General features: G+C 38.7%; 1 protein-coding gene across 3 annotated transcripts in view; it reads right to left on the bottom strand.

Annotated features, from left to right (window-relative positions):
- FGD6 (FYVE, RhoGEF and PH domain containing 6) overlaps positions 1–22988 on the bottom strand; it is a 122069-nt gene that overhangs the window by 93274 nt on the left and 5807 nt on the right. For all 3 annotated transcript variants that reach the window (XM_059186542.1, XM_059186541.1, XM_059186540.1), the window contains exon 2: positions 20537–22937. In XM_059186542.1, the coding sequence (XP_059042525.1) occupies positions 20537–22937 (2401 nt within the window). The remainder of the gene's footprint in view (positions 1–20536; positions 22938–22988) is intronic.

Raw genomic sequence — 22988 nt, forward strand, 5'->3', positions numbered from 1 at the left:
GAAGAAGTATTTACTGAGGCCAAGATTTCAATGAGCAGGCTGAAAAGACACTAATCTGTACAGTGCAGAAGAGCAATTGAAAATACGTTGTTCCTTAACAGTGGGAAGGGCTCAATAAAAATTAAAGATGCTTAGAATTACTACTGTGGAGAATCAATCTAATAAGGCTACATTCAATGAAATGGCTAAGATCTCATTTTAGCCCACTATACAAAAGCGTCAACAATCAACAGGTAATCAGGTAACCACTGGATATAAAAATATATCTGAACTACTTAATGCTCATCATCCAATTAAGTAGGGCACATGATGTCATGGGCATTGGGTGTTATACACAGTGGATAAATTACTGAACACAACATCTGAAACTAATGATATACTATAGTTTGGCTAACTGAATTTAAATACAAAATTCTAAAAAAGAATTAAAAAAATATAAATATATACCTAAACTAATTTTACTATCAAAAAAGCTCCTGAACCTATTAAAGCTAATATATTTGCTTATTTTCACAGTGTTTAAATTTTGCTCTATAAAGAGTTTATATAGTTTGATGAGACCAAAACCCATTTCTTTAATGGTCAAGAACACTTTTACCTTTCAGATCTTTATTTTATATTCTTCGCTAAAGAGCCTTAGTACCAATTCTTATTTTAAAAGTTCCTTTTAGTGGTGCCTGGGTGGTTGAATCGTTAACGGGCTGCCTTCAGCTCAAGTCATGATCCCAGGGTCCTGGGGTCAAGCCCCATGTTGGGCTCCTTGAACATAGGGAAGCCTGCTTCTCCTTCTCTCACTCCCCCAGCTTGTGTTCCCTCTGTCGCTGTCTTTGTCAAATAAATAAATAAAATCTTTAAAAAAAAAAGTCCCTTTTATCCTTCCCCACATGTGGTACTCAGCATACACTTGACATGCCGTAAGAACTTGTTACCTAGAAATAGTATTTGATACACTAAGTGGAAATATGTAATCTATTAAGCAGATTTCACAGGTAAAATATAGAATATGCACAAGCTTATGAATATGCACTAGAATAGTGCAACTAGAATTGTGCATAGTCTATATTTTAGTTGTCTTCTTAACTTGTTCTTCTTAAAACATGGGATTTTATCTGTTATATAGTGAGAAAACTAAAAGACAAGGGTAAGAAGTTTTCTTAAGTTAACATTTTTCTAGATGATTTTATAACTTTTTTAGGTAAGACTCATATTTTTCCCATCTGGATATCCAACTACTCCAGACTGCTGTTCATAATACACTTTATTTGCAAACAACAGAGTCTAAAATAATAATTCAACCCATAAGAGAAAGCACATTTTCTGTAGCTGTATCATTCCAATTATTTCCCCATATATAAAAAAATTGCACAAGGCCTTTACCAGGACTTTGGGACATCTTAGTAAATTTTGGCTAACTCCAAGGGTACCTACAAACTGCTAGGATTTTTTTTTTTTTTAACTTTCAGTTTTCTCACTACATGTCAGGCATAAAAGACAGGTCCTTCACTTAAGAAAAGTTTCATAAAAATTTTTATTTTTTTTTTTTAGTAACTGTCTGCATTTTCTGAATAGTACATCAAGATAGGCACCTTAAGATCTGTACAACTTTAAGAAACTGTCAAAAATGGCTTTTGATTGGCATGGGAATTTAGACCCATGGCTCTTTCTGCAGTTTTGCTAAGATGACCAATGGAAAGAGTGGAATGGAATGTTTCTTGCTTAACAATTCTATACCATGGAGGGACACTCACTATCTAATAAAGATACTCATATGACGTCTTTTAGCTCAATTTCTCTTCTCTAAGGGAGCTCTGTTTTAACAAATAGCAGTAATTCTCCAAGTCGGTGTAATTGCTTTCCAAAATTAACAGATGTTTCCTGTGCATTCTGAAAGCCTGGTCAGTGGGACACTGGTTTATTCAAAATGCAGCTGGAGTCTGACCTCACAGAAGTAAAAGCAACATAGAACCTGACAACTATTTACTCAGATGTGTCCACCTATTTCATGCCAGGTATCTGCTGAGGCCAGGGACACAAAGATGCTTATACTCTCTTATAATATTTATTCTTATATTTCTTTTATCTTGTGTTTCTTTTTTTGAAGGGAGTCATAGGATGAAGCTAACAGATTGCTATGAAAAAATGATGAGGCAGTGCCGTACAAAAGCAGACCAAGAAAAGAAGTGGGCTGTGTTGCTTGGTATATAATCAATACAATAGAGGGTAGCTATTACTTTTATAACACCAATAAACAGGATATGCTGGGCAATATGCTGAGGGAGTGGCAACACAAGTATTCACAAATTCACTTCCTTATTCAGTCTTTCAATATATATTTACTATGTGCCTACTGTGTGCCAGGCATTGTTCTAGGCACTGGGGAGAAAGCCATGTAGCAGAATTAAATGCTTCTCATTCATACAGGTTGTATTTTAGTAAGAGAGACAGATGGGCAAATAAATAGATTATATATGGGAACAGAAAGTGTTAGAAAGAACAACAGAACTGGGTAAGTGGGACAGTGGATAGGTGGAGGAGGAAGGATTATTTTCTTACATTTCCTACACTGGAAGGGAGGATTTTCACAGAAAGTGGCATCTGAGTTATGCCTAGAAGGATGACATAATCTGTCTAGGGGGAAGGGTGTGTCAGAGAGTAGAATAAAGTTATGAAAGGGAACAGAGTGCTTAGGAATGTTGGTCGGTCTCATACAGGTGGGCAAACTCATGAGATTAGAAAGGCCAGCTGGAGCCAGACCACGAAAAGTCTTACACAGTAGAGTAGAGTTTGAATTTTATTCTCAAGGAAGCAGGGTACCAAATGATGCCAAATTACAAGATAATTCTTTAAAAACAAGAAACCAAAAATTCTCATTCAAAAATGGGCCAAAGAAACAGAGATTTCACCTTAGAGGATATATAGATGGCAAATGTACACAAGAAAATATATTTAATGTCATCAGCCATCAAGGAAATGCCAAATGCAATGGATGTCACTACACACCTATCAGGATGGCAAAAAAAAGGGTAACAAACACCAAGTGCTGAAGAGGATATGGAGACACCAAACTATTTGTACATGGCTGGTGGGAAAGTAATATGGTATGGCTACTCTGGATAAGTTTGGCAGCATCTCCTAAAACTAAACATGCAATTACCACATAACCCATAATTGTACTTTTGGGTATTTATTCCAGAGAACTGAAAACATATGTTCACACAAAAACCTATACATGAATGTTTATTATAGCTTTATTTGTAAGAGCCAAACCGGATGTCCTTTAACTGGAATATTCCTTGGCAATAAATGGAAGAACTATAGAGGCAAGCAACAAGTTGGATGAATCTCTAGGAATTACGCTGAAGGAATTATGATCCTATTATATATACATTCTTGAAATGACTAAAAATTTGAAATGAATTATTGGTTGCCAAGGTTTGGGGAGTGAGATGGGTGGGAAGAAGGTATGGTTACAGAGGGATAATAAGGGGGATCTTTGCGATGATGGAATTGTTCAGCATCTTCACTATCATGGTAGATACACAAACCGATGTGATAAAATTATCTAGAACTAAATATATACATACACACTGAGTACAGGGAAATCTAAGATTAGCAGACTGTATCATTGTTAATATCCTGGTTGTGCTATTTTATTATAGTTTTACAAAATGTTACCATTAGGATAAACTAGGTAAAGGATACTCTTTTTTCTCTGTACTATTTCTTACAACTACACATGAATCCAGTCACATCAGTAACAATTTCAGTTTAAAAAAAGAATAAACCAGATTGTAAATCCCTTGTCAGTAGGAACTGTCCTCACTTTCTCTGACTTCTTGCCTGATTCCCCTCCCTACCATTTCCAAATGTTGAGAACAGTGTGAGAGAAGGACATAATAATAAGTAATTATTTGGTTTCTGGTTTATCTAAGGGGAATTAAGTTTATTAATTTCTATAAAAATAAAATCTATATTTTATCAAAATTTTCTATATAAATTGTATAAAACTAAATCTAAAATAACAACCATCTCTGAAGAAGTTGATTAGCTTACTGGTAATAAGATCACTTGAAAAAATCCCTGCTAGCAGTTTTAAAATGTCACTGTGTTTACATGGAACCAGACGTCTTTGAAATCAACTGTCATTAGCTGGGAGTCTTTGGGCATCAGAGTCATGGAAAACTGGCAGATTGAGGCCATGAGATTTCAGCAGGCTCCTCTAACAAAAGCCTTCAGAGCAGTAGCACTCCACTATCCCCTTTCTATCTTGTTTTAGCATAAAACAGAGAGGCAGGAAACAAGTGATACACGGGACAGTGAAACATATGTCTCTACCGTAGACTAAAAAATGCAAGCATACAAGGCGCCTGGGAGGGCTCAGTGAGTTAAGCATCTGCCTTCAGCTCAGGTCATGATCCCAGAGTCTTGGGATGGCCCCCAAATCAGGCTCCCTGTTCAGCGGGGAGTCTGATTCTCCCTCTCTCCCTCCCACTGTTCATGCTTTCTTGCGTGCTTTCTCTTCCTCTCAAATAAATAGGTAAATCTTAAAAAAAACCTAAAAAAAAAAAAAAAAAGCAAGCATACACTTACATGCTCTTTGATAATGAAACCACCTCACAATGATGTCCATTGTGTAGCTATTTCTGGATAGATTTTAATTTGGATTCAGAGGGAAAAAATCTACAAATTCATTAGAAGTTGGGATTATAGGATATTTCAAACAAAATACAGTTTGAGTTCTTTCATACACAAGTATCTACCTTTAATACCCAGGCAGAAGTCTTATCAGGTTTGCTTTAGAAAAGCCTAAAATCAGCACTGCAATTATTTTATGAAGCAGGGTGTTAAAACACCCAGCAGGTGTACACAGAAGGAATTTAAATATGTTTTCTGTAATATGATTTTCTGCCTTTATTTGCTTGAAATAAGACTAGCCAAATTCAGTTGACCTGAAGTAGGATGACTACAGATGCCAAATTAAAAAGTCACAAAGAGGCATCGTGATCCGTGTTACCATGGAGGTGGAATCGGCAAGCCTTCTGGTAGACAGGATCAGTGATCAGTTGCCCCAGAAACAATGCAGGCAGAGCTCAGCTAAGAATTTCTCTCAATGTACAGCCTAACTGAATGTGTTCCCTTGCCCAGTTTCCAGGTCTTGCCCTCTTATAATTCACAAGACTGCAGAAATCCTACCTCTTCCAAAATTCAACTAATGAATCAACTGCTTCTTTGGGGGGAAAAAACCCTCCATTCGTTTAAATCTGTCTTTTCAAGAGATGATAAGGATAGGATGTTATCAGAAAAGGTATTTCAGCCTTATAAAATAGTTTACTTTGGGGATCCATAAATAGTAACTGACTATTAAACTACAGTGCTTTAGAGGTTTAGCATTTGACAGGTAATGAAAAAAGAAATAGTGGTAACAGCTAAAAAGTAACTTTCATGTAAATCAGTGGGAAAATATGAGACATGCACAGTCCTTTCTGTGTCACTGATGTCCCCATGAAATGGTGCTATATGAAAGAAACCATTTTAACTTGCTTTGAATAGCAGCCACCACTAACTTGATAAAATGCAAAGATGGCATGATTAGTTTAGTTTCCAAACACTGAAGCATCAATTTCTTAACCATAAAAACTTTTCCAATCAAGGAGCTTTTCTTGCATGAAAAATGTGGGACCTCTGAAAATGTTCAGTGATATCTATACTTATCACTGCAGATGACCTTGGGTTTTCCTTCTAGACAGTGAACAAATGGGACAGAAATATTTTGTCCCCTGGGTAGAAGATTCACAGAACTCTACCAATATCAAACATTAAAACAAACAAACAAACAAAAATCCCAAACCAATGCTTTACAGCACAGAACAATATGAACACATTCTGATTTAAAATCAGTATGTCTCAGGATCAGAAAACTTGGTTCCATACTCATTTTGGAGTCTGCGCCCTTAGACAAATTTCTTAACCTCACTAAGTCTTAGTTTCCTCATCTGTTAAAGATACTTTCTGTCTTAGGACAGCAGGGACTAAAATAAACACATATAAGAGCTCCTAGCATGATGCCTGACATATAGCAGACATACTGAGTAAATAGTAGCTATTATCATTTAGCATAGAGTCTATGCTACGTGATGTTAAAAGCATCTATCTTTGATATTATCTGGTTGATAAACTTTGTTGAAGCGGGGAACTGGATTGATCAGCAGTCAGTGGAGGAAAGAAAGTTCTGTTAACATATGTTAGTAGCATCAGATACTCGTTGGCTGAAAAGTTTCTCAGTCTGAACCCTCATCTCTCTGAAATCACCTTAAAAACAGGAGCCATATAATCCTATTTTCATATGTTCATATAACCCTGTATTCATAAGCTGTATGCAGCTGTCTTTCCTGTTCATCTGTTACAACGGAAGAGAAAAAGGCACAGGCAAACCTAAACCTTTTTGCAACAACTAAGATCACTTGAGTTTCCTAAACTTTGCTGACTTTCTTTGCAAAGTTTCCACAACAGCATCAGAAAGGGCAATGTGGGGGGAGGAGTCAAGATGGCGGAGAAGTAGCAGGCTGAGACTACTTCAGCTAGCCGGAGATCAGCTAGATAGCTTATCTAAAGATTGCAAACACCTACAAATCCATCGGCAGATCGGCAGATCGAAGAGAAGAAGAACAGCAATTCTGGAAACAGAAAAACAACCACTTTCTGAAAGGTAGGACCAGCGGAGAAGTGAATCCGAAGCAACGGGAAGATAGACCCCGGGGGGAGGGGCCGGCTCCCGGCAAGCGGCAGAGCAACGGAGCACAAAATCAGGACTTTTAAAAGTCTGTTTCGCTGAGGGACATCACTCCAGAGGCTAAACTGGGGCGAAGCCCACGCGGGGTTAGCGTGGCCTCAGGTCCCTCAGGGTTACAGAAGGATTGGGGGTGTCTGAGTGTCGCAGAGCTTGCGGGTATTGGAATGGGAAAACCGGCTACAGAGACAGAGCCGACAGTAAGCTCCCAGCTCGATGTTACCTTGAACCGGTCGCAGGCTCAGTGAGCGCGGAGCGCGGCCGGAGGTAGGCAGATGGGAGTAACTGGGCCCTGTTCTCTGAGGGCGCACTGAGGAGTGGGGCCACGGGCTCTCGGCTCCTCCGGGCCAGAGACCAGGAGGCCGCCATTTGTATTCCCGTCCTCCGGAACTCTGCGGAAAGCGCTTAGGGAACAAAAGCTCCCGAAAGCAAACCCAAGCGGTTTACTCAGCCCGGCCCTGGGTAAGGGCGGTGCAATTCCGCCTGGGGCAAAGACACTTGAGAATCACTACACCAGGCCCCTCCTCCAGAAGATCAACAAGAAATCCAGCCAGGACCAAGTTCACCTACCAAGGAGTGCGGTTTCAATACCAAGGAGAGCAGCAGAATTCCAGAGGAGGAGAAAGCAAAGCACGGAACTCATGGTTTTCTCCCTGTGATTTTTTTTTAGTCTTGCAGTTAATTTAATTTTTTTTCTTTTTCTTTTTTTCTTTTTTTTTCCTTTTTCTTTTATCTCGCCTTCAGGTAAATTATTATTTTTTTTTAATTGTTACCCTTTTCTTTTTTAACGTTTTTAAACTAGTTTATCTAATATATATTTTTTTTCTTTTTTGTATTTTTCTTTATTCGCTTTCTTTTTTTTTAAATTCTTTTCCTTTTTTTTCTTTTTTTTTCTTTCTTCCTTTTTGAACCTCTCTTTATCCCCTTTCTCCCCCCTCACGATTTGGGATCTCTTCTGATTTGGTTAAAGCATATTTTCCTGGGGTTGTTGCCACCCTTTTAGTATTTTACTTGCTCCTTCATATACCCTCATCTGGGCAAAATGACAAGACGGAAAAATTCACCACAAAAAAAAGAACAAGAGGCAGTACCGAAGGCTAGGGACCTAATCAATACAGACATTGGTAATATGTCAAATGTAGAGTTCAGAATGACAATTCTCAAGGTTCTAGCCGGGCTCGAAAAAAGCATGGAAGATATTAGAGAAACCCTCTCGGGAGATATAAAAGCCCTTTCTGGAGAAATAAAAGAACTAAAATCTAACCAAGTTGAAATCAAAAAAGCTACTAATGAGGTGCAATCAAAAATGGAGGCTCTCACTGCTAGGATAAATGAGGCAGAAGAAAGAATTAGTGATATAGAAGACCAAATGACAGAGAATAAAGAAGCTGAGCAAAAGAGGGGCAAACAGCTACTGGACCACGAGGGGAGAATTCGAGAGATAAGTGACACCATAACACAAAACAACATTAGAATAATTGGGATTCCAGAAGAAGAAGAAAGAGAGAGGGGAGCAGAAGGTATACTGGAGAGAATTATTGGGGAGACTTTCCCCAATATGGCAAAGGGAACGAGCATCAAAATTCAGGAGGTTCAGAGAACGCCCCTCAAAATCAATAAGAATAGGCCCACACCCCGTCACCTAATAGTAAAATTCACAAGACTTAGTGACAAAGAGAAAATCCTGAAAGCAGCCCGGGAAAAGAAGTCTGTAACATACAATGGTAAAAATATTAGATTGGCAGCTGACTTATCCACAGAGACCTGGCAGGCCAGAAAGAGCTGGCATGATATTTTCAGAGCACTAAACGAGAAAAACATACAGCCAAGAATACTATATCCAGCTAGGCTATCATTGAAAATAGAAGGAGAGATTAAAAGCTTCCAGGACAAACAAAAACTGAAAGAATTTGCAAATACCAAACCAGCTCTACAGGAAATATTGAAAGGAGTCCTCTAAGCAAAGAGAGAGCCTACAAGTGGTAGATCAGAAAGGAACAGAGACCATATACAGTAACAGACACCTTAGAGGCAATACAATGGCACTAAATTCATATCTCTCAATAGTTACCCTGAATGTTAATGGGCTAAATGCCCCTGTCAAAAGACACAGGGTATCAGAATGGATAAAAAAACAAAACCCATCTATATGTTGCCTCCAGGAAACTCATTTTAAGCCCGAAGACACCTCCAGATTTAAAGTGAGGGGGTGGAAAAGAATTTACCATGCTAATGGACATCAGAAGAAAGCAGGAGTGGCAATCCTTATATCAGATCAATTAGATTTTAAGCCAAAGACTATAATAAGAGATGAAGAAGGACACTATATCATACTCAAAAGGTCTGTCCAACAAGAAGATCTAACAATTTTAAATATCTATGCCCCCAACGTGGGAGCAGCCAACTATATAAATCAATTAATAACTAAATCAAAGAAACACATCAACAATAATACAATAATAGTAGGGGACTTTAACACTCCCATCACTGAAATGGACCGATCATCCAAGCAAAAGATCAGCAAGGAAATAAAGGCCTTAAACGACACACTGGACCAGATGGACATCACAGATATATTCAGAACATTTCATCCCAAAGCAACAGAATACACATTCTTCTCTAGTGCACATGGAACATTCTCCAGAATAGATCACATCCTCGGTCCTAAATCAGGACTCAATCGGTATCAAAAGATTGGGATCATTCCCTGCATATTTTCAGACCACAATGCTCTAAAGCTAGAACTCAACCGCAAAAGGAAGTTTGGAAAGAACCCAAATACATGGAGACTAAACAGCATCCTTCTAAAGAATGAATGGGTCAACCGGGATATTAAAGAAGAATTGAAAAAAATCATGGAAACAAATGATAATGAAAACTCAATGGTTCAAAATCTGTGGGACACAACAAAGCAGTCCTGAGAGAAAAATATATAGCGGTACAAGCCTTTCTCAAGAAACAAGAAAGATTTCAGGTACACAACCTAACCCTACACCTAAAGGAGATGGAGAAAGAACAAGAAAGAAACCCTAAGCCCAGCAGGAGAAGAGAAATCATAAAGATCAGAGCAGAAATCAATGAAATAGAACCAAAAAAACAATAGAACAAATCAACGAAACTAGGAGCTGGTTCTTTGAAAGAATTAATAAAATTGATAAACCCCTGGCCCGACTTATCAAAAAGAAAAGAGAAAGGACCCAAATAAATAAAATCATGAATGAAAGAGGAGAGATCACAACTAACACCAAAGAAATATAAACTATTATAAGAACATACTATGAGCAACTCTATGCCAACAAATTTGACAATCTGGAAGAAATGGATGCATTCCTAGAAACATATAAACTACCACAACTGAACCAGGAAGAAATAGAAAGCCTGAACAGACCCATAACCAGTAAGGAGATTGAAACAGTCATTAAAAATCTCCAAACAAACAAAAGCCCAGGGCCAGACGGCTTCCCAGGGGAATTCTACCAAACATTTAAAGAAGAAATAATTCCTATTCTCCTGAAACTGTTCCAAAAAATAGAAATGGAAGGAAAACTTCCAAACTCATTTTATGAGGCCAGCATCACCTTGATCCCAAAACCAGACAAGGATCCCATCAAAAAAGAGAGCTATAGACCAATATCCTTGATGAACACAGATGCGAAAATACTCAACAAAATACTAGCCAATAGGATTCAACAGTACATTAAAAGGATTATTCACCACGACCAAGTGGGATTTATTCCAGGGCTGCAAGGTTGGTTCAACATCCGCAAATCAGTCAATGTGATACAACACATCAATAAAAGAAAGAACAAGAACCATATGATACTCTCAATAGATGCTGAAAAAGCATTTGACAAAGTACAGCATCCCTTCCTAATCAAAACCTTTCAAAGTGTAGGGACAGAGGGCACATACCTCAATATCATCAAAGCCATCTATGAAAAACCCACCGCAAATATCATTCTCAATGGAGAAAAACTGAAAGCTTTTCTGCTAAGGTCAGGAACACGGCAGGGATGTCCATTATCACCACTGCTATTCAACATAGTACTAGAGGTCCTAGCCTCAGCAATCAGACAACAAAAGGAAATTAAAGGCATCCAATCGGCAAAGAAGAAGTCAAATTATCACTCTTCGCAGATGATATGATACTATATATGGAAAACCCAAAAGACTCCACTCCAAAACTGCTAGAACTTGTACAGGAATTCAGTAAAGTGTCAGGATATAAAATCAATGCACAAAAATCAGTTGCATTTCTCTACACCAACAACAAGACAGAAGAAAGAGAAATTAAGGAGTCAATCCCACTTACAATTGCACCCAAAAACCATAAGATACGTAGGAATAAACCTAACCAAAGAGACACAGAATCTATACTCAGAAAACTATAAAGTACTCATGAAAGAAATTGAGGAAGACACAAAGAAATGGAAAAATGTTCCCTGCTCCTGGATTGGAAGAATAAATATTGTTAAAATGTCTATGCTACCTAAAGCAATCTACACATTTAATGCAATTCCTATCAAAGTACCATCCATCTTTTTCAAAGAAATGGAACAAATAATTCTAAAATTTATATGGAACCAGGAAAGACCTCGAATAGCCAAAGGGATATTGAAAAAGAAAGCCAACGTTGGTGGCATCACAATTCCGGACTTCAGGCTCTATTACAAAGCTGTCATCATCAAGACAGCATGGTACTGGCACAAAAACAGACACATAGATCAATGGAACAGAATAGAGAGCCCAGAAATAGACCCTCAACTCTATGGTCAGCTCATCTTCAACGAAGCAGGAAAGAATGTCCAATGGAAAAAAGACAGCCTCTTCAATAAATGGTGCTGGGAAAATTGGACAGCCACATGCAGAACAATGAAATTGGACCATTTCCTTACACCACACATGAAAATAGACTCAAAATGGATGAAGGACCTCAATGTGTGAAAGGAATCCATCAAAATCCTTGAGAACACAGGCAGCAACCTCTTCGACCTCTGCCGCAGCAACATCTTCCTAGGAACATCGCCAACGGCAAGGGAAGCAAGGGCAAAAATGAACTCTTGGGATTTCATCAAGATCAAAAGCTTTTGCATAGCAAAGGAAACAGTTAATTAAATCAAAAGACAACTGACAGAATGGGAGAAAATATTTGCAAATGACTTATCAGATAAAGGACTAGTGTCCAAAATCTATAAAGAACTTAGCAAACTCAACACCCAAAGAACAAATAATCCAATCATGAAATGGGCAGAGGACATGAACAGACATTTCTGCAATGAAGACATCCAGATGGCCAACAGACACATGAAAAAGTGCTCCATATCACTCAGCATCAGGGAAATACAAATCAAAACCACAATGAGGTATCACCTCACACTAGTCAGAATGGCTAAAATCAACAAGTCAGGAAATGACAGATGCTGGCGAGGATGCCGAGAAAGGGGAACCCTCCTACACTGTTGGTGGGAATGCAAGCTGGTGCAGCCACTCTGGAAAACAGCATGGAGTTCCTCAAAATGTTGAAAATAGAACTGCCCTATGACCCAGCAATTGCACTACTGGGTATTTACCCTAAAGATACAAACGTAGTGATCCAAAGGGGCATGTGCACCCGAATGTTTATAGCAGCAATGTCCACAATAGCCAAACTATGGAAAGAACCTAGATGTCCATCAACAGATGAATGGATCAAGTAGATGTGGTATATATACACAATGGAATACTATGCAGCCATCGAAAGAAATGAAATCTTGCCATTTGCGACAACATGGATGGAACGAGAGCGTATCATGCTTAGCGAAATAAGTCAAGCGGAGAAAGACAACTATCATATGATCTCCCTGATATGAGGAAGTGGTGATGCAACATGGGGGCTTAAGTGGGTAGAAGAAGAATCAATGAAACAAGATGGAATTGGGAGGGAGACAAACCATAAGTGACTCTTAATCTCACAAAACAAACTGAGGGTTGCTGGGGGGAGGGGTTTTGGGAGAAGGGGGTGGGATTATGGACATTGGGGAGGGTATGTGCTTTGGTGAGTGCTGCGAAGTGTGTAAACCTGGTGATTAACAGACCTGTACCCCTGGGGATAAAAATATATGTTTATAAAAAATAAAAAATTTAAAAAAAAAAAGAAAGAAAGAAAGGGCAATGTGGTATTTTGAAGCAGCAGGTTGGAGCCCTTGGTTTTGCCATTTCCCATCTCTGTGGTGTGGGGAAAGTAAACAAGTCTTGGTGGCCTTGGCTTCATCAGTGAATGAGGTGGCTGCACTGGGTGATTTGTAATGACTCCTTTAGTTCTAAAATTTATTGATTTTATAACTACAACTGACCTAAAACAGCTAAAAAGCATACCTAACTTTCCAAATTTCTCAAACTACCGAAAAGACTCCATTTAAGTTTCCTCACCCAAACTTGACACCAAGTAAGTTATATCTGGACTCAATGAACAATCTCATTATTCATTCCTCCCTCCCCTGTCCTGAGTCCTTCCCACAACCTAACAGGGCTAGTGATCCCTAGTGAGGAATTGTGCTTTCCCCTCATGCTTCTCTAACAGTGGAACCATGCAAAGAAAATTTAAGAATTGAAACACGTAGTCATTTAAATTGAAATTTCTGTTGACTTGTGACTGTGATTACATCTAAAGACCAAAAGAAAAACAGGAGAAACAGTTACCAATTATTCCTTCTTTAAATGTTTTACCAACTTTCCTGGACTTGAAATTATAATTGCCAAACAGTTCAAATCGGAATTGCCCTTCAGATGAAGAAAACAAAAAATAAGCCATTTTAAATTTATTAAAAGTCAAATTTATTCTTTAATTCCTAATGTTTTAGGTAATACTACCATATGCCAAAATATATCAACTGCCATAAATATGTTACCAAGAAACTTCAAAAAATATATGACCTAAGTAAAACAAAGTTTTCAATGGAATCCACAGGAGCTAAAGAATAAGCAGTTGTACCATTTAAAACAGAAAAAGGCTAAACGTGTTTGTTTTCCTTTTTATTTTTATCCAAACTTTCAGGGGAAACTGACTTTCTTTGTTCAGTGTTTATTATTTCACCTTTCCTGAAGCAAAAACCAAAATACTTTGATAAATGAGAGAGTCTGGTAAACAGGCCCTCAGACATTAGGGCTCAGACCACTAATCCAGGTGCAGTTTAGTTGTCCATTTTTTCTGAAGTCACAATCACCATGATTCAATTTCTTCTCGATAAAAGATATGATAACACCAAATACAACCTTACTCCAGTTTACACTTACATAGAACCAAAATGGATCTATAATACATGCAAACATGGGCTGAGAAATCCAAAAGAAAACTGCAGAAGACAGCTATTCTCCCTGGAAATACTATCATCACACTTTACTCCCCCTTATACTCTATTTGGTCAACCCAAGTTTTATTAACTCCAAAGACAGATGATCTCTGCCTGACGTCAATACTTGCAAATACTTCTCTTTTCTTTCAGAGATCCACTAACGAATCCAAAGTTTTTCTATACCACCCAGAACAAACTAGGCAGTTCAGTTCTTGAACTTAACTTTTAAACTCAGTATTTAATAAAAAGATCAGTAAGTATCTCTTTAGAGCTTCCCATACCTAAATGTGTTACAACTGGAACTGCTCTTTGAGTCTTAGCACATTTTGCTATACTTTCCTCCCAGTACAGTTACAAAAGAAGTATTAAAATTAATAGGCTCATATAAACTTATCTATTTTTTTAAATATTTTCCCTAAATACCAAATTAATCTATGCAATTCCAGGAAAAGATGATGCATTTAAAAGAAACGTCTGGAAGAACACAGAAAGCTTACAAAAGTAATATACAAAGCACAGGCATTAGTTATGAATGCTTGAAATACGAACATACTTACCCCCTACATAAGAATATGAGCCTAGATTTGGAATTCCCCTGATCTACCTGAAGGGATAGTGAGTCAAAGTTCACCTTCTCCTCCTCTTCATCCTGTTCCTTCCCTCTTAATATTTTCCTCAACAAACTCCCCTCTACCTTCTTGAATGTACCAGCATTTAAAAGTTATAAAAACTTTATTTTATTGCTCTGTTTTAGCATTGTCAGTCCGACCGCATTTTTTTCATATATTAGAAGCTAAGTAAGTTCTTGTGTGCTGGCTAGGAACCCAAGACTTACAATTACTTCTACTGCAAAAATGCCTTGAATTCCAAACATCCTATTAGTAGGCTCAATCTATATACAGATTGATGGATTATCAGATTGTCTTTACCTCTCAGGTCCTTACAGGAATTAAAAATGCTTAGGAAAAGAATGAGGACCTCCTTGTCCCTTCCCTACATGTGCTCTTTCCCGAAAGGTTCATATTGAGAACATTTTTCCAGGAAATCGGTCAGAAGCTCATTTTGCAAAGCGATTTCTGTCTCACTGATACAACTGACAGTAATTTTACAAAAGCAGAATCATAATATGCTTGGCTAAATTATAAAAATTCTAGACTTTTACTATTCAAAAAGTCAATAAAAACAGCAATGGAAAACCAATCATTTCTAAATGTGCAGATATCAGCTATCTCAAAATAATGTTTTTTTATTTAGAGAGGATGTGTGTGTATGTGTGTCTGTGTACCCACAATCACAATGTAGGATATTTGTTCTATCTCTTGACTAAAAATATACTTCTAAAAGTATAAAGTCACATTCTACCACATAAAAGCATATATATTTGATAAAATATCACTGATCTGTTTTGGCAAGAAATGAGACCAGAGTGATAGAGCTGCAGTTTCACTAATTGCTAATAATTAATTTGGAAGGGAAAAAAGAAAAGCCTTATTGCCAAGAAGTAAAATCCATCGCAATGAGCTGCAGTTCCAAATGTAGGGTAAGTATGTAAACAAACAGATTCGCCAAAATTGTGTGTTATGATTCCAACACAAGAAAGATAAAGAGCCATGCGAATTTTCTACATTTCCTGAGCTGGTGCTGAAAATAACTCAGAGGAAAGGGCTTCTTTTGAGATATAGGAGTCCTAACCTTCACCCTCTAACTGTGCATTGTATCGGTGCTATGACAGGATGAAAATGCTTAGTAGGGCTATTCATTTATACTTTAATCATTATAGTAAAATGCAAAAACACCACCAGATGGTAAATGCAACCCAAGAGAGATATCTTCTAGATGGGGTTTGATGATTTACAACACAGAAGTCATTACAGGATTTTAGAGGATTTATAATTTGGCAGTTTGTTCAGCCCAGTTTTGTATTTAAAATGGGGAGAAAACAAACAAAAGCGTAATACTTTCTTTCATCAGAAACAAGAATCTACTGATTAATTAAGAAGAAATTATTCTGAAATTTATTTTGAATCCTGGTACTTTAGGAAAACCTGAATATAAATCGAAACCTGTCAAGTGATGGGGACTTCTGGGCAAAGTTTCAAGAAACAGCCATCGGCACTGGCTGATTCCATTTCCTCTCTTTGAAATCCTCAGTCTGCAATGCAGCCCCCAGAGCACCAGTGAAGTTAGAAAATGACCTCCTAAATGCTAAATTCAATCATGTCCATTTTATAAGCCTAGGGTCAAGTGTTACCAAATCTGTGAGGTTATCTTTAATACCTTTCTTGAGGTATAACTCAGACAGAGCTTGGATCAACAGAACCATGTTGCCCTATAATTGCTGCCTCACAGGACAGAAGCTCCTGGGAAATGCCAACCCCCCCTCGCCCCCCATTTAGCTCTGAAGGCAAAGTGCTTTACACATGGTCAAGACTGTGGAATAAATAAACTGAAGGCTTGCCAAGTTACCGAGGAAAATCCAGTAATCATTCATTTTCTTTGAAGTGCTTATAAAAAGAACTAAAACAATAGAGGAAAAACCTAGAAAGGTTCCAAGGAAAGTTCTTCTTGGTTAGAGAATTTAAAAATCTGCTACAATTTCAAGAGGAAAATCCCCTTATTTGCACACTATTATTTTGCTGATTTGTCTGTAACTCTTTAATATTAAAGGCTCACATTTATTAAATTCCCTATAAAAATCAAACTTCTTAAATAATAATAGTAAATGAGCACTGATTAACATGCGTGCCAGTGAGAGAGAGGTGCCAGCTAGGTATTTTAGGATAATCATGCTTGAAACATTTCGGCAAAAAGAGCTCATAACAACACTTAAATGGCACCAGAATGCTTGAGTTACTCACAATCTTGCTCCCAACAAAACTGCTTTTGAGAACTCCAGCAGTAAGCAAATGGCAACCTATCTGAGAACGTGTAAAGCAACTGTTTCTATGGCCAGAGGAATTCCCTTCACTCTCTTACCTTCTTTCAGATTTGGCTATTCACCTTTCCCTGCTGGAGGGCTTCCCAGAGCCACTCCTTACCCCCATCAACTTCCTGGATGGCTTCCCAGAGCCACTCCTTACCCCCATCAACTCCCTTCCTCCTGCTTTCTCCTACTCATTCTTGCCGGAGGTCACAAACTCAATCAGCAGAATCTCGCAGGGGAGAATGGGGAGGGAAAGAGAGGGATAGAACAATAAGGAGGAAGGAGGGAAAGAAAATCCACTGCACACTAAATCCCAACCACCCAGCCTTCCCTTCTCCTTATCACTCCCAATGCCTTGCAGTCTTTCTCAAAGCAAACCCAGCCCCCAATTTCCTCATTCTTCTTTAGTCACCTCACCCTTTCCACAAACACTGCCATCTCAGACCCAGGGGATTTGCTCCTCTGACACCGTGCTCAACCCCACCCTGGCTGGGCGAAGATCCTGCCCCAGCACAAACATGCACTGGGAGGAAGAATTCACCTAGGAAAGGGGAAGGGAAAGCCAGGATAGTAATGGTTAATATAATGTAGATGCTAACCTGGGTCCTCTACCAACATTTCCAAAACTCCTTCTTTGGGCAGGCAATACACTCTAAGTTCCAAATTATCATGAACTTTTAGAACACAATCTTGTTTGTATGAGGACTACATACAATTATTTCCTGATAAATTATAAACATGTTATGAATTAGTAAATATTAAGCTGTTGGACTCATGAAACATCTGTACTCTAAAGAACGTGACCACATGAGCCACCCCAGGGCTGGCAATGTCTGTTTACTAATCCAGAATCTGGTTGGTTGTATATGTGGACTCTGAAAAACCAGTTAAGTCTCGTAAACCAGTCCCCTAGGAAAGATCCAGAATCTCTTTCCTGAGGATTGAGAAACTGTTAAAGACACTTTTTTATTCACTTCAGCAGATGAGTCTTAAATAGGGTTCATCTGTGTTTTTTCTTATCATTTTAGACCTCTACTGCGTTGGACTTTAAATCAATTACTCCAAGGCAGAGGTCTTAATATTTTCAACTGCCAGACTGCCAAACAGGATGTCCATTTGGATCCAATCGGCTCATCCGAAATGCAGGTCCCACTTCTCATTTACCTTGTTTTAAGGTGTCCAGGTATCCTCCTCATGAAGGCTCAGATTTTGCTTTCTTTAATCTATTCAATGTTTTAAAAAGGTACACCCTCCCAGGAAAAGCTGTTAGTCTGACCCTACAACTGAAGGCTTTGGATTCAGCTGGCACACTTCAAGTCACTCAAACCTGGCTCCCTGCTCCAGGCCTAGACAAAAATCTCCATGGAAAGCCAATTCAAAAGCAGAGCTCTCTCAGTCTCTACCAGGCTGCCCTACTTCACAGCCTGTAACCTGTCCAAAGCCGCCCTCAGTTTCCTGTGGCCTTGAGAAAGAACCCTCCTTACCAATGCTATGCAGCTGCACTGGCTAGTTGTGTACATTAACCCCTTCCAACCTGGTTTCCCAGCAGCACCAGAGCAGCAGTGCCCTCACTGCGTAAGAAGCATACCAGAAAATGGACAAATTCCAGAAGTTTACAGCTGGTGTTAGTAATAATGACAAATCCTTGGGATTTAAGCCTGAAGGCCAATGGGAGGGCAAAACCTCCAATTTCAAGAAAAACACTCCATCTTAGCTAAGGATAATCATATATCATAAAGAAGCCAAATTAATTCCTCTTTCACCCAGATACACACAGACACATACACACCCACATAATATACAAAAACATATTAAAACAGGGCAATCCCAACAAAACTATTTCAGGGAGACAAGAACAAGCATGAGAACACACATTTTTTTTTAAACTGGATACTTAATTTCAATTCTCTGTCAAAATATTTATGCCAAGGAAAAGACTTCTGCCTAAATACTAATGTTCAGAGTAGACAGTTGTAAGCAGAATGGAGTCAGCTATGAGAAAAGTCAGGCAAGGAAGCTAAGTATTTTGTGGCTCAGTGGAGGAAGGGCACAGATGATGAGTAAAGAAACATGCTGGGAGAGCATTTGAAAGCTAAAAGAAATTGGAACAATTTTACTTGGTACTATAAAATTTTGCTTGACATTTTTATTTATTCCATTCACCTGATAATTCTCTGATCCTCTGCTATGTCACTATTTCTACAAAAGTCCCACTGTAAGTACTCAAAGGTTACTTTGAGGTTAATGACTTAAGAGCATGAAGACTTCAAAAAGGGCCTATGTGCTTTATGTTATACACACAACATTTTAAATGCAATGCGAAGGCCCTCTTTGAGACTACAGAGAGAGAACAAAGCTTCTGCAGTGTTTACTTTCCTTCTTTTTCATTCATTCTTTCACCCAACCAACACCTACTCATCCCTCCAAACCCCATTTGGCCCCATAAGGGATAAAAAATATGACTCATTTTCAACTAAAAATATTAAAATAAAATTGTCTTTAAAAAAAAAAAGATACAACTCAAACTCTTGGTGGAGCTTAAAACTGAATACAGAATATCAGACTGTATAAGCTATACCATAAGACAAATGGAGATAAAACCTATAAAGATACCACAGCATAATGGGGAGATCAGAATAGGAAATAAACACTTCCTACTAGGTCTGTAAAAGCTTCATGAAGTCAATGGTTGCTGAGCTGGACCATCAAGGACAGTCAAGGTTTCAATAAGAAAGTTGGAGAAGGGATACCAGAGGTAGTAAACACATATTAAAAAATGAGAAAGAAAAGATAATAGCTTTCCATTTCCTGTGTTTTTCCTATATCCATATGAAGCCAGCAATTAGTTTTCAAAAAGCAAAATAACTAATCGTCAGAGTAGGAAATTTTGTAAATTTCGAGGTTTTAACTGACGAGGACACCATAGGCAAATGCATGGATTTCAAACTCCACAAATTCCTTTTTCTTTCTTTCCTTTCTTTTTATTTTTTTTTTTAAGTAGGCTCCCACCCAGTGTAGAGCCCAGTGTGCGGTTCAAACTCATGACACAGAGATTAAGACCTGAGCTGCGATCGAGTCAGACACTCAACTGACTGAGCCACCCAGGCACCCCCAAACTGCACACATTTCTTACACCTAACAAATAAACGTCACTGACCTGGCCAATTTCCTCCCCTAAATTCCTGCTATTCCTTCTACGTTGGTGCTTTGGAGGCCTGCAACCTTGCTGTTCTAGGTCTCCTTTGTACTATCTACACTACCACTGGTTCAAATTCTTTGAATCAGATACTAAAATAAGTCAGCTATTTCAAGCCTGCATTGAAAATACCCATACTGACTATGATAAAAGAACACTGCAGTTTGAAATAATTTAATATGTGCTTAACTAAACCACTCTCTTACCAAGTGATTTCCCCCCATCTCACAGCATTCTTGGGAGGTTAATTTCAGTAATAAATGCAAAAGCACAGTGTCCATCTGGCACCTAAGTGTTACCTGGAATGCTGATGTCTGGGTCCAAGTTGCAACTGGCCACCTGGAGCTTCATATGGCTCTTCTACCTCGTACACATTTGCATCAGTGTCCTCCATGCTTCTGGAATTCTGCCATTCTAACTCGGGAGTTTTCCCTATGGCCATTATAAATGGCAAGTTTTCATACTCTGGTATTTCCTCATAATGGCGTACATTTTCATACTCTGGGGCACAGCCACTTGTGACAGATTTGCAAGGCGCCTGAGATAATGACTCCCTGGAGAGTATTTGGTCATCCAAAGACTCAGCTCGTGGTCCATTAGCTGCACTGGTCTGGCCCCGGGACTTCTTCCTCTTCTTTTGAGATTCCAAGCTATAGTTATCTGCAGAATACGCCTTGATGGGTTTACTTCTCTTCTCTTCTACCAACATGCCATGCCAATCACTTTCAATTCCTTTCCTCTCCCCACCTGAGAGGCTGCCTGCAGTTGCGTTTCCAAGCTGGCTATTCTTGGACCAAAATTTCTGGAAGTCACTTTTCATGAAGCAGATGGACAATTTCATGTTCAGCAACTTCTTTAAAGAGTTTTTCTTCTGAGTGTCTTTGCAAGGCTTAGTGCACCTTTCCGCATCCATAGCAGATAATGATTTTGCTCGAGGCTTAGTTATGGCAGTTGAAAGCTCACTATTTGATGATGTAGTGACAGACTTTAAGGATTCTGGGTTCCCCGAAAAGGGTAAAATAGGATGAGGTAATTTCCACACTGGCTTTTCTGAAGCCCGTTTAGGCATATCAAAGGAGGATGACATACTGAGGTTTTGGGCACACACATGCTGAAGGTGATTTCTTTCTAGACCTTTCTCTGAATTATTTTCTTCATTTGAGGGATAAGAACTTTTCTCCACAATCTCCTCTGAGGCAGCCTTTTTAAGCACTCCTGCAGCAGGCAAGCTGTGTCTTTGAGGTTTTTTGGGGACAATTCTTGAGGAATTTTCACCTTTTATTGTAGATTCCTTTTGTATTTGAGGGGCAGACACTCCCACATTGCAGGTAGTAGGCAAATGTTCATTGCAGGTTAATTTGAGCTGCTTTGGTAGGCTCATAGATAAAGTACTGTACCTTATAAAATTGGTCCCTTTGTCCACAGCAAGTGACATACTAGAACCATCTATTGTCTTGCTGTCAGAACTTAAATTAGAATCTGTTTCCATTTTTTCAAAGGAAGATGTTTCAGGGCACACAGCTTTCTGTGGACTGACTAAATTTTGTCTGTCACCACTGCAGTCCACATTCAATTCACTTTTATTTCCTGGCTTCACTTTGTCCACCTGTTCCTGGTTACACAAAACATTATGATGAAGAACACTGATTTTATCGTTTTTCAAACCAGCTTCTAAAAGACAAGAAGAGTCACTGTCTAAATTCTCTGGTTCTTCAGTACTTTCACTAGGCACATCTACATACTTTTGACGTAACAGACGAGCAGCCCATGTCTTTCTGGGCTTGGGGGTTGGAAATTTGGGAGTATGTGGTACTAAGTGAATTTCTAAGGGACCGAGGTCTTTGACTTCTGATTTCTTACTAACTCCATCTGAAGATAAAAAAGTACTACTTTTACCATTTTCCAGAGCTTCTTGTCCAGATGAATGAAAGCAAGTATTGCTTTTATCACTGCTAGGCTGATAGGTTTCATCACTAGGAAGCTGTAGGTGGCAATGGTGATGATCAGGAACTTTTTCAAAGCTGGACAGGGAAGGTGACAAATCTGCAAACTCAATTCTGAATTGTCTGTTGGAATTATAGCCATCATTAATTTCTGGGCTGTCTGTGGATCTGTGCTTCGGTAGGGAAATAAAAGGTGATGTTCGTTGTGTTAAAACATCTTTGAGCTTCTCTTCTAGGATGTTTGCCTTTAAAACGACTTCACTCTGGCTCTTGACATTCTCAACATTAGAATCACATCTACTCCTTGTTTTTACGGCTGAAGAGGACTCCTCAATTTTACTATATTCTAAGTTTTCATGCGTTTCCAGGGTCTCTAAAACAAGTTGCTTTACACACAAATTCTCTCTATTCCCAAGTTTATGGACACACTGAGAACTGCAGGAACACATTGGTAAAATATAATTACTGCTCTGATGCCCTACATTTCTACAGTCAGAGTTGTCGGCATTTTCAGGTAATTCCTGTTTGTGCTCTTCCAGGTTTACAATGATTTTCCTTGATGCTGACTGCCCAATGTCTCTAACAGGTGAGCCCTTCAGAACTTTTGGTTTCGGGGCTATTGCTGGTTTGGTTTTCTTTGTTGATGGTGGAACACTAGAAATCACAATATTGGGTTTGGGTGCAACAGGAGGTGGAGCTGGCTTATTATTTGCTACCACAAACTTTGGCTTAGGGGCCACTGGTGGCTTCTTAATCTCTAGAAAGGAAAAAACAATAATATGATGCTAAAAAACAAACAAAAAACGCC

The sequence above is a fragment of the Mustela lutreola genome, chromosome 8 (genome assembly GCF_030435805.1).
Source record: "Mustela lutreola isolate mMusLut2 chromosome 8, mMusLut2.pri, whole genome shotgun sequence".
In the NCBI taxonomy this organism is placed as follows: domain Eukaryota; kingdom Metazoa; phylum Chordata; class Mammalia; order Carnivora; family Mustelidae; genus Mustela; species Mustela lutreola.